This window comes from Armigeres subalbatus, chromosome 2, assembly GCF_024139115.2.
Source record: "Armigeres subalbatus isolate Guangzhou_Male chromosome 2, GZ_Asu_2, whole genome shotgun sequence".
In the NCBI taxonomy this organism is placed as follows: domain Eukaryota; kingdom Metazoa; phylum Arthropoda; class Insecta; order Diptera; family Culicidae; genus Armigeres; species Armigeres subalbatus.
The window spans coordinates 413,804,647-413,817,400 of NC_085140.1; the positions used below are offsets into that span (position 1 = coordinate 413,804,647).

The window sequence follows — 12,754 nt, forward strand, 5'->3', positions numbered from 1 at the left end:
TTCTTTCAGGAAATCATTTAGGCCTTCTTCAGAAGTTTAGCTGGAAATTCCTCCCGAAGTTCTTCCGATAGTTTCTCTAGGAGTTCCTCCGGGAAGTCTTCTAGCAATTCTTCTAGGAGCTAGGAGTTCCTTCGGGAATTCCTACGGGAGATCCACCAGCAGTTTCTACGAGAATTCCTCAGGGAGCTTCACCGGCAGTGCCTCCGGGTGTTCCTCTGAAAAGGAACTCCCGGAAGAACTCTCAGAGTAATTTCCGGAGAAACTCCCGGAGGAATTTCTGGATGAATTCCCGGGGGAATTATCAGAGGAATTATCGGAGGAACTGCCGGTGGAACTTCTGGAGGAATTTCTTAAATAACTGCAGGAATAATTTTCGGAGGAAATCCTGGAGGAACTCTCGTAATTACTCCTGGATGAACTCCCAAAGGAACTTCCGCAAGAATTCCAGGCGGAACTCCTGGAAGAATTTTTGACGGACCTCCCGGAGGAATTCCCATAGGAGCTCCCAGAAAAATTCTCCGAGGAACTTCTGGAGTAATTTGTAGATAAATTCCTAAAGAAAGACTAAATGAATTTCTACATGAATCGAGGAACTACTGGTGGAACTCCCGGAGAAATTTTCAGAGGAACATCCGGTGGAATACCCGGAGTTGAATTTCTAGAGGAACTTCCGAAATACTATTTCCCGTGATTTCTGCCAAATATTCTCCAGGAATTCCCAGTGAAGTTCCTGGAGGGATTCCTGGAAAAACTCTTGAAAAACCTCCTGGAGGAGCTCCCGGAGGAACTCCCACAAGCACTTCCGGAGGAATCCTGAAGATATTCCCGGAAAAATACCAGGAGAATTAGTGCAGAAATTCCCAGATGAAATCCTGAAAGTATTCCCAGATAAATTGCTGAAGAAATTACCGGATGAATTCCCGGGGATTTATTCCGAAGAAATTCCTGGAAGAACTCTTGGAACTCCTGGAGGAACTCTCAAATTAATTCCCGAATGAAATTCTGGAGTAAATTCCTAGTGAAGTCCGGAAAGAATTCCAGGACCATTCCGCGAGAAATTTCCCGAAAAAATTCCCGGAGAAGTACCTGAAGGAATTCCCGAGAAAATACCAGTAAGAATTTCTGGGGAAATAATTGGACAATTACCGGGAGAAAAGTAATTGCGAAAAGAATTTCAGAATGAAATGCTAGAGGATTTCGCTATTGAACTTATGGAGGTATTCCCGGAAAATTTCATGGAAGTTTCCCGGAGGAATTAAAGGAAGAGTTCCTGGAAGAATGCCCGGTGAAGTTCCTAGAAGAATCTACGAAGGAATTTCTTATATATTTACACGTGAAATTATGGAGCGAAATCGGAGGATTTCCGTCATAAATTTCTGAAGAAACTTATGGTGGAATTTTGGGAAGAAAATCCGTATATATTCTTGAAGGAACTCTCGAATGCATTCCTGAAGGAAATGCCGGAAATTTTTCTGAAGAATAGCCGAAGAAATGTCTAGAAGTAAAAATTGGAGAGAAGAAAAGAAATCGCCAAGGGATTTCCTCATGTACCTCCTAAAAAAATTAGTAAGGGGTTTCTAGATAAGAAGGATTTACAATTACATGATAAGGATTTTCGAACGATTTTCAGAGGAATTTGTGGATAACTTTCCGGAAGAATTCAGAAGTTCCCAGGGGAACTTCTAGAAGGATTTCAGGGAGAATTCTTGTGGCCGTAATGTTTCGAGTTGTTTTGTACTTTCATATATTATGGATCCTGGATACCCTAATAAGTTTTGGGAATCTTTTGAATTTGTGAATATGATTGGATCGTGAAGTGCACATTTTTAAGGGGATTCATTTCAGTACCCGTTCAATCTTTTCACCATTTAGAGGGGGATGGGGCTTATAGATGCAATACTAGTACGAAACCACTTCGAAACAAAATCCTGAAATTGATCTAGAAGTTATCTTCCTGGTATTGTGCCAATGATCTTCATAGAACTTTTATTATTGAAATACTTAAATAAATGTTCAATAAAATAATTTTCAACTTTAGACAAATATTGTTTAACTCGACCAATACTGTTAGAGCATTCGAATTTAAAATATTGTACGTTTCATTCACGGATCAGTTCAACCAGTTGAAAAAATATAAATGCCGAAGGCAATTGAAATGTATAATAAAACATATATAAAAAAATATTTATTAGCAAATAAAAATAATAGTGTTGATCAGACGCCGAAAACATATGAGTATAACTTGGAGTATAATGATATCTATCTATATAATAAAAATGAAATGGTCTGTGTTCGTATTCCCATAACTCGAAAATGGCTGAATGGATTTTCTTTAGACCTTCAGCAGTTACATTCGTCATTGCCTCCAACGGGTTTATATGATATTTGCTCAATTATCAAAATTATTAGTAATGCTGAATTATTCGTGAAAAACTACAATAAAGATTTGTATGGGAATTTCACAAGGGCAGTATATAACGCACATTTTTGCCTACTATGCAGGACAACGTCTGCCGGGTCGACTAGTAGTACCAATTTTTGAAAGTTGCTGGTTGGACTGTAATCAAAGTCTGCCCATCCCCTTGTCTGTCGTATTCCATTACGAATGTCTTCCCCAAGCAGCACAAGTCAGATGAAAATAGTTGCAGCAACTTGATTGTGACTGAATCCGGTCACATATGAGTTGCAATAACCTAATTTTTATTACCGGGATTTTATTAACTTTTATTACCGGGATTTCTGCAAAATGTTAAGCTTTTACCGAGTTTCGCACAACCGTGTCCCAGCAAACATGTTTTTTGCCGAGATTTCTGTCAAAGTTGCTGAAAATTAGCAAATAATTTGCTGAAAATTTACTAACAAACGTCATTTTTGCCGAGATATCAGTTTTTATTTTGCTGGGCAGACGGCTGTGCGGATTTTTGCCGAGCTGCAGAATTAAAAACTGTGTGTGTGTATATAAACGTGAGCTAGTTTGAAAAGTGGCAAATGATTTTGGAAACAAATGTGAAATTATTTGTTGCTTACCATGTTGTTGAAAACATTCAACTAGAAACCGAAGATAGCATCCACATAAGTACCACGTGTATTCCTCTAAGGCGATCAACATAAAGTACCAACTTTCAATATTCGAAGCCCTAAAAAAAATTGTGAAGCGAACAAGGATCTTGCTTTGCTTCTGCGAGAGATATGACAATATTTTGTAACCGTTGGTTTCAATTATGGTTTGTTGGCTCCTTCACAAACATCCTTGTCACTTATCACGCCTGCCAGGGAGATCCTAATACCTACACCCAACCTAGAAAAAAAGAAACTAAAATAAAAACTGACAGCCTCACTGGCGGTTGAATCATTAGCTGTCGCTTACGCTAATAATTTTATGATTTTCTTACAGCGGTTTGAGAAAGGACGCAATCTATCTCTTGACGTCAGCTGATGGTTCCCTACGCGGAAGGGCAGCCAACCTTTTAAAACCAGGATGCCAAACTTCGTGAGTTGACAATTTCGGAATAATATACACGAAGCAAAAAAGAAAAATTATAAAAGTAATCACCACAAGAAATTAGGTCTCTTTCCGTTCCTGACTATTAATATAATACTAGTATGCGTCGTGTGTCTATTACTAAGTAGTGTAAAGTTTTGGTAAAAAATATGGTGTATAAAAACTATTGTGTGTTTCTTCTTTCAGATTCTCTTGAAGTACAGCAAAAAAAATTAAATTGGACGGAAAGAATAATCAGTACGGTTGATCAATTATAAGTACGGTTAGTTACAAAAAAAGTGAAAAATAAGTGATTTCGTCTAAGGCTTCGCTTTGTTCTACAACAGCTCCACAATAGACCCGTACAAAAGTGGTTATTGTTAAGAACAATCGTCCAATTACGGGTCAGGACCAAGTCGCCACCTACCAGGTCCCCGGCGGCCATTTTGACGACCAAAAGCAGCCAATTAAGGGATCGGACACATCAAGTTTTGCTCCTCGAGACCGGATACCGGGCTGGTACCAGTGAAAGTCTTCTCGACGGTGAACCATCGCCACAATCTGGACTTTGGGTTTAAGCCGGACTAACTAGAGGCTCCAGGATCCTCCGCACAACCCTAGCCCAGCGATTGTAGACCCAGCTACGCCCTTTGTACCGGTTTGGAATCGGTGACTGGATGCAGATCACCAGCCTGCAACCACCACAAGCAAGCCTTCATCTGCAACGCCATCGACCATTCCTCGCTGTCGTCCGCCGCAACCAAGCTCTCGTCGGCAACGCCGTCGGCCCACCCTCGTAGTCAACCACCGCAACCAAGCTCTCGCCGGCAACGCCGTTGGCCTATCCACGCCGTCAACCGCCGCAACTATCCTCGCCGGCAACGCCGTCGGCCCATCCTCGCCATCAACCACCGCAATCAACCGCCGCGATCAAACCCTCACCAGCACCGCCATCGACCAAACCTTCAACCGCCCCGATCCAGCCCTCACCGGCAATCCAATCGGACCATTCTCGCCGTCAGCCGCCCCCATCAGGCACTCGCCTCTCCTTGTCGTCGAGCACCGCGGTCAAGCATCCGTCAGCAACGTCAGCCTGTCAACACTCGCCGAAGATCACCACCCCGCATGCATGCCACCGTCCACCAAGCTAGCCAACGAATGAACACCACCCAAAAGCGCAAGTACACCTATTCTCTCTCATTCTAGGGCCCAGTAGAGGCCAAATAAATTAAGCATGTAAAACTGTAATTACGGTGGTCAGTTTCTTTTAAAAAGACACCATAATAGCGATTATACACCCTTTTGATTTTTTACCCGCTCCCCCGTGCCCAAAAAAGGGGGCAATCAAGCCTCGATATTCATAGTCCGCTGAATAAGAGTCAATTCTACCTTGCTTTTGAACAATTTTGCTTTTGGAAGTTGGTTGGTTTTCTCTCCGAAGTTTCCAAACAGTAACCTGAACTTCCACGATATTCTAAATTTTAGTCAACGTAAACCTTTGGGTCGACAAATCACGGCAACTCCACTTATTCCTTATGGTTCATCAATTTACGCACCCCCGTTTTCCCTCGTTATTATATAAACCGTGATCATACTGAAGGAAGAGCCATTTGACCGAAAACTTGTTGGTCTAAGGTCATGTCGAATATGTCATTTGGCTAGAAATGGCGTTAAGCCGAAATGGTCGCTTGACGAAAAGGGCCATTTACTCGAACGGATCATGCAACCGTACATTTTTCTTGCCAAACGCTTATTATGTCAAAAATGTCGCATGAATAGAATTTGAAAAATGTGAAATTATTTATGATTATTGAGAAGACAGAAACAAGAAATGTAAAGTAAGAAGTACGAATTGGTAAGTGAGAAACAAGGAGTAAGAAGTGTGAAATAAGATGTGAGAAGTGGCAACTGAGACATTTAATTCCCACTTCTCATTTAACACTTTTTATTTCTCAGTCCTCATTTCTTACTTCGCATTTCTTACTTCCCACACATAAGTTATTATTAACCACATCATTAACCATTTGCACTGCCGTTCGTCTATTTACGCTACCCGTTCGGAAAATGAAATTTTCGGTCTTACCCGTTCGGCCAAATGACATCTTTAGACAAACGGCGCTTTCTGCCAAACGACCATTTCGGCCAAACGATATTTTCGGCAAACGACACTGTTGGTCACACATCAAGTAGCACATTTTTAACGGATCTGGTTACAGCAACTTGATTGTAACCAAATTCGGTCGAATATAAGTCAACTGACCTGAAACATGTGTGATACTAGGGACGTTCTATTTGACCGTAAGTCCCTTTAGACCAAATGACATTTGCGGCCATGACTTGTTTGGATACATAACTTCTTCCAAACGTCTTTTTTTTATATATACACAGAAAAAATCATGAAAAGTAAACAAGTAGTAAAATTTGAAATGCGGAATTTCGTTCAACGCTTATCTACGTTGAAATAGTCCTCTTCCTAACAAGTTTACTTGCAACTTGCAGATGATATTAAAAATTCACGTCAAAAATGGAATAGATTTAAGCTATGTTCCGTTTGGTATTAAGCTGATGGCGTTCCATTTCTGTGCATTCCTTCCTCGTGTATACCTTTTTCTAAATCAAATATGTACTTGCAAGGACATTTCATTCTACATGTTTTATGGCTGTAGCTAACTTTTAGCCTATAGTACCGTTTTTACCGTACCGTAGTATTGGACTCGACCCGAGAAATAGTTTTTTTTTTCGTCATAGTATATTTTTGGCCCAGTAGGTAGAAAATATTCTAAGCCGTTTTCCCAAATGATCATCGATCGACATCGATTCTGGAATTTTGGTCTAATGTGTCTCATGCTCAAGGTTTATTTTCCACTATAACTTGCGGTAGTAAAATAACTAAAAGAAAAACTCGATTGGGATTCTGCTGAGCAGCATCCACTCGAGATTCTGATCACAATTCGTTCGAGATTCTAAATAGTATTCGTCTGGAATTCTAAATATAATCCGTATGGGATTCTAAACGGAAACCGTTTGAGATTCTGAAAAGATTCCGTTCGTGATTCTGAACATAATTCCGGTCGAGATTCGCAGCAGAACCAATTCGGAATTCATTTGAAATTTTGAAAAGGGTTTAGGATTCTGTTTTAGACTCGTAATAGAATCCATTTGAAGGCTCTGAACAGAGTCTGTTTGCGATTCTGAAAAGAATCCGAATGGTATTCCAAACAGAATCCATTATTGATGGTGAACGTATTTTATGGAGGTTGTAATCTAGTATAATAATCATAATCATAAATATAATAGCCCTGTTTGTCTGTCCGGTGAGTAGCCAACCAGATGCAGCACGCGGGGAAATTCTAACTAAAAAAATAATATTTGACACTTCAATACTTTTTTACTATCAGATGCAGAAAACAAAACCAGTGACAACCTTAGACAACCAGACACAGCATTTGATGAAAAAACCACGTTGAAAATTTTGATTGAAAAAAAAAACACTTGCCACGGGCGCTACTGCGTCCACAAATAAACTAGTAAAGTATAATAAGTATAATAAAGTGAGCAATAAATTGCAGTTCTTATCCAAAACCTTGTTCGCCGCTTCAAGTGGTTGTTGTATATCCGAACATTTGAATCTACGCAAATTTCATTTAGTGGATTGATTTTTCATCGATTGAACATTGTTTGATCTTCAGACCAGACCACATTTTGTTTTCGAAAAGGAAGGAAGGAAGGAAGATCTTCCTTCATCGACGTTCAGAAATTCCACTTCTCGTGAAATTTTCATTGAGACGTTATGAATTGATATTCCTAGGTCCATCTTCGGACGGAGACTTCGGACTTTGATGCTAGCGAAAACATATAAAATAATCGAATATTAAAAACAACTCACCTCGGATACCGTTGCATTGGGGCGTAGTCGGCCAGATTCTCATCGGACGGTGCTCTCCGCCCCACGCACACCCCCAGGAAGGACTGATGTGCATTCCGGCCCGACCAGCAGCCGAAAAATCGTTCCCTCCTTGGTTGCTCTATCGAGTTGAGCTGTCTGTCTGTCAAGCAGTACTGGGGAAAAAAAGCAGAGCAAAGAAATTTGATACATCATGGTTAGAACAAACATCCGATTGCGCGTTCGCTGGAAAAGCATTTCTCAGTTGAATGGTTTTTTGTTTTCGCGAACTCGTGTTCAGAATCAGACAGGACTGAAGTGTGCAGCGTAGTGGAAATATATTAATATCAAACTGTTGACACTTTTCATCTTTTCCTTTGGAAATTGCTACATGTATTCAAATATATTTCTCTTGGAGGAAGCCGGAAAAATCTCCACATTATTCATCTGAACAGCTGCAACAGCAAGAGATGGAGAAATTTCAATCAACTTTTTGTTTTTCATGCTTTTTTATTTCCATTGGTGTATTTTAACGTGGCAGATAAGTGAAAAGGATAACTGAAGCGTGAATACTCACAAGTGAGACTCTTGTACTTTGCAACTTCAGCGTCCATTATCGCATAATGGGCCTTGATCACAAATTTAAAATTTATTAAGCCAGTCGAAACAGATAATCGCATGGCTCGCAATAATGATATCTTAAAATTTTCCCTTTCCTTCGAAATGTTTTTTCCCAAATATTTTTTTTCGAAATTCTATTTTATTATATTTTTTTTTATATCTTGTTTCAATTTACATGAAAACACTCGATTTTTATACATACAAGGTTTGGCCCTTTGTTAGCTTTTCGAAACTTCGCCTTATGTCAGTCAATTCGTAATCCAACGATATATACCATCAAAGAATAACACCCTCCCTCTACCCTTGTGATGTGCTTTATGTAGTATCTGATCTGATGTTAGCTCTTTTACCGGAAGCGATGAACCGGTTTGGAAGAAAAACACATTTCTGTCGCTAGAAGCAATAGATTGCGGCAGGAACAAAATCTGTTTGATATTTTCAGATTTTCCAACGTTCCTGGAGGATTATGTATAGGTACGTACGGCTATCATATTTCCGCCCTTCGGCATAATATCAAAATCCCAAATGTTGTTTTGTGTATCGTGGAGAAGGTAAAGTAGAAAAACGATAACAGCCCACTTTGCCAAAACTTTGGCGATTATAGGAGCAAACATGCCTAGGAAAAAAAACTGGAACTGATATTCAAATTCAGACAATTTATTCCGGGAAAACGAAAAGTCATTTTCGTTGTCACGCCGCTGTCGGCTGAAGCAATTGATACCGTTATCGGATTTGGATTGCACATCGTCGAAAACGGTAACAGCTGTGCTTCGGTGGCCTGTGGAAGGATGTTCTGGCCGGAAGTGAAAGGCACTCCATTTCGATTGGAATGTTTCGGATGATTGATTTCGACAAGTGTGTACAAATAGCGAATATGTATGTACGTTGAACGTTGAAAACTGAAGGGTAATAGCCGCTTTTGGAACATTCACGCAATGATATTCAATTGAAATTCATTTGAAATTTAAACACAGGAAGAAGGAGAACATTTATCGGTACCTACTCTTCAAGTAAACAATTCTAAATCTATTAAATGGAGTAACTTCAGAATTATTGAAAAAAAAATGTGGACTATCTCTTACTCAATATTGAAGTGACCATCTAGATGTATAAATAACAGTATTTCAAACCATCCAAAAGTGAAAATTTTGGTAATTTGATACTTTGATAATTCCTATATAGAGGGGTCCCGTAGCGTAGTTGGCTACACGTTCGCCTTATAAGCGAATGGTCATGGGTTCGATTCCCAGCCCCTCCACCAAACCTTCGTCAGTCGCCAGCAGCGCAGTCCGTACGGTGGCGTTTTGGGGAACGCGCCTCTCCCATACGACTGCCTGCTTTCGACTGACAAAACTGACAAAACAAAACAAAACTGGCACTCCTCCAACGTACTTCGATTAATGGCAACGGAACAAAGCAACGATCACTGGATTCACCACATGGATAAATGAACACAATAGACACACGATGATATGGACTGGCAACGACAACAAAGACGAATTATGGACATCTAAAAATAGATTCTGTGTGGATTCTGTAGAGCAGAGTACCACAGTAGATCACGGCACAGTAGCGGTTAAGAACACAGAGTGCCTACAAAATAAATATACGAATAAAAAAAAAAATCCTATAATTTCGACAATTGATTCTCACCCCCTGTATCAACACCGAGGAGAAAAAGCAGTCTCCAGCTGAATAGGGGAAGTATTTTGGTTTCAAAACTACATCATCCAATAGCGAAGACATAATTATATCCGGTGGATGCTTCATTTGGTTGTATTTCGCTTTAGTTTAAAAAAAAACTGCCTTTTGCAACATTTTTTCCCAAGCGGGGAAATCGGCGATTTACCCTCACGCTCTCTGATATATAAACATTGAGCGCCCTCAGGTCCTCTTCAACTGCAAAAAACCATCGTGTACGCGGCCTTCCACGAAACCTGCGACCTCTTCCGGGTTCTCTACTTAATATTATCTTTGCTTGTCGTTCTTCCGTCATACGAGCAACGTGTCCAGCCACCGTAGTCTGCCGTGTGGTATAAGCTTTATAATATCCAGCCCTTTATACACCTGATACAACTCGTGATTCATGCGACACCATCAGACACCGTTCTCCTGTTTACCACCGAGTATCGTCCGCAGCACCTTACGCTCAAACACTCCGGAAGCTCTCCGATCAGCCTCTTTTATCGTCCATGTTTCATGGCCGGGTAAAGCCACTGGAATAATCAGAGTAGTATACAGCGCGAATTTTGTGTTCGTTTGCAGTCTCCGGGACTTCAGCTGGTTACGAAGTCCGTAATAAGACCTATACGCTTTTTCACCTCGCGGGTAACATCATTATCGCACGTCACTAATGTTCCAAGATACACAAATTCTTCTACCACTTCAAACTTTTCACCATCCAGCACCATTCCACTACCACTACCACTAATGAACCCCTAAGTGATGAACTTTGTACTACACTTAAAAATCACTATAATAAAGAATTAAGAAAAAAACTAATGAACCCACGTTGATTGCCAGCGACCATGTACTTTGTTTTGCTGGTATTGATCGTGAGTCCAATCCTCGCAGTCTCCCTCTTAGAAGGCGCAAAAGCCTCTTCCACGGCACGGCGATCAATCCCGAAAATATCGATATCGTCCGCAAATCCTAGCAGCATCTGCGCTCTTGTGATAATGGTACCGCTTCTTTGTACACCAGCTCTCCTAATCGCTCCATCGAGCGCTATATTGAACAGTAGATTTGAGAGTGCATCACCCTGCTTTAATTCATCTAAGGTAACAAATAACGTCGATGTTTCATCCGCAACCCTTACACTTGATTTCGATCCGTCCAACGTTATACGAATAAGCCGTATCAGTTTCGCCGGAAAACCATATTCTAGCATAATTTGCCATAATTCAATCCGTTTCACTGATTCGTACGCCGCCTTGAAGTAAATAAACAGATGATGTGTCTGCAAGTTGTACTCCCGGAATTTATCAAGGATTTGTTTCAGGGCTAACGTTTGATCCGTCGTTGATCGGCCCTCACGAAAACCTGATTGGAATTCGCCAACTAAGGACTCTTCAAGCGGTTTCAATCTGTTGAACAGAATACGGGACATAATTTTGTACACCGCACTCCAGTCTGTGCCCTTTTTTAACCAGCTAGCTAGCAGGCAATTCCTCGTCTTCCCATATTTTCGACATAATATGGTGCAGAACTTCATAAAGTTGCTCACTGCCATGTTCGAGAAGTTCAGCCGGGAGCTGGTCCTTCCTCGCATCCTTATTGTTTTTCATCTTTTTAATAGCTTTTCTAACCTTATCTAGTGTAGGCGACTCCATAGCTTGTCCATCGTCGCTAATATTTATTTTGTTCACCGATGCACCGTTACTTCCTTCATCTTCATTGGCATTACATCCCCACTGGGACATTGCTGCCTCGCAGCTTAGTGTTCATTAAGCACTTCCATAGTTATAAACTGCGAGGTTTCTAAACCTAGTTACCATTTCTGCATTCGTATATTATGAGGCTAACACGATGATACTTTTATGCTCAGACGAGCTCGGTGGTCTAGTGGCTACCGCTTCTGCCTTATAAGCAGGAGGTCGTGGGTTTAATTCCAGGCTCGTCCCTTTCCTACTTTGTATTTCTATCTTAGTTCTTTCTGTGTTTCACGTTATACCAAAACGATTCCTACTGTTATAACCTTCCACACAATCCCAAAACCTCCCGTGGAACCTATGAGAGGTCGTAGAGTTCTCTGCATCTTTCTTAAGTAGGTGTCCAACAAACCATCCTTCCCCTTCCTCAGCATTCGCAAGGACGTGGCCAGGACAGATCTCGACTATTGGAGAGTACATTGCTTCCATCTAAGAGTTAGTGATTAGTCCCAAATCAATATCTGTGGTAACGGATGAAAGTAATGCTACTCTCATACAATAGTCTTGGCTTGTACCACCTACGAATTTGTGCGAACTGCTAAATGCTAATGCTAACACGATGATACTTTTATGCTCAGGAAAGTCGAGACAATTTCCAATCCGAAAATTGTCTGGACCGGCACCGGGAATCGAACCCAGCTACTCTCAGCATGGTTTTGCTTTGTAGCCGCGCATCTTACCGCAAGGCTAAGGAGGGCACCGTCACTTCAACTATTCAACAAAATCTCGAAGTGTTGCTGGCAGCCACTTCAGTTTTATCTGCCAGCAAATTCCCTTCTTGGCGCTGTCTTTCTCCGCACGCCATTGACAGTCTCATAAAACCTCCGCAGAATGATTCTGCTACATTTTTTTTCTGCGCCTCGCTAATCACTTGTTCTTCATACTCTTTTTTCTTCCTGCGGTGGGTTCATTTTTCGGCTACTCTTGGTTCCTTCTTCCGATTTCTATTCGATCGGGTACCCGACACCAACATCCGGCTTATGGCAACGTTCTTCTCAACTGTCACTCTCTGACACTCCACTTCGAACCAATACCATCCTGGATCGCCTCTGTGCAGTGTCTACCACTTCTCGTGCTGTTGTGCTCACCGCTCCATGGATCGACTTCCATAGATCGTTGATGTTGTCGCTAACGTTGATTGCACTTATCCGATCGTCGAGCATCTGGCATTACTCAGTCAATGTTCGGGCTTCTGAATGTCCGCACATCGATATCAACCGAGAAATGGCGCCCATCCACCATAACATGGTATATCTGGTTGCAAGTTTTACCATTTGGGTGTCTCCAGATGTGCTTTCGGATGTTCTTTCGTGCTAAGTAGGTGCTACTGATGGCCAT

The 12,754-nt window shown here is 41.2% G+C and overlaps 1 protein-coding gene across 3 annotated transcripts in view; it reads right to left on the reverse strand.

The window, feature by feature from the left end:
• Positions 1-12,754, reverse strand: part of LOC134213383 (uncharacterized) — a 558,528-nt gene that overhangs the window by 141,582 nt on the left and 404,192 nt on the right. For all 3 annotated transcript variants that reach the window (XM_062692395.1, XM_062692396.1, XM_062692397.1), the window contains one exon: positions 7,368-7,540. In XM_062692395.1, the coding sequence (XP_062548379.1) occupies positions 7,368-7,540 (173 nt within the window). The remainder of the gene's footprint in view (positions 1-7,367; positions 7,541-12,754) is intronic.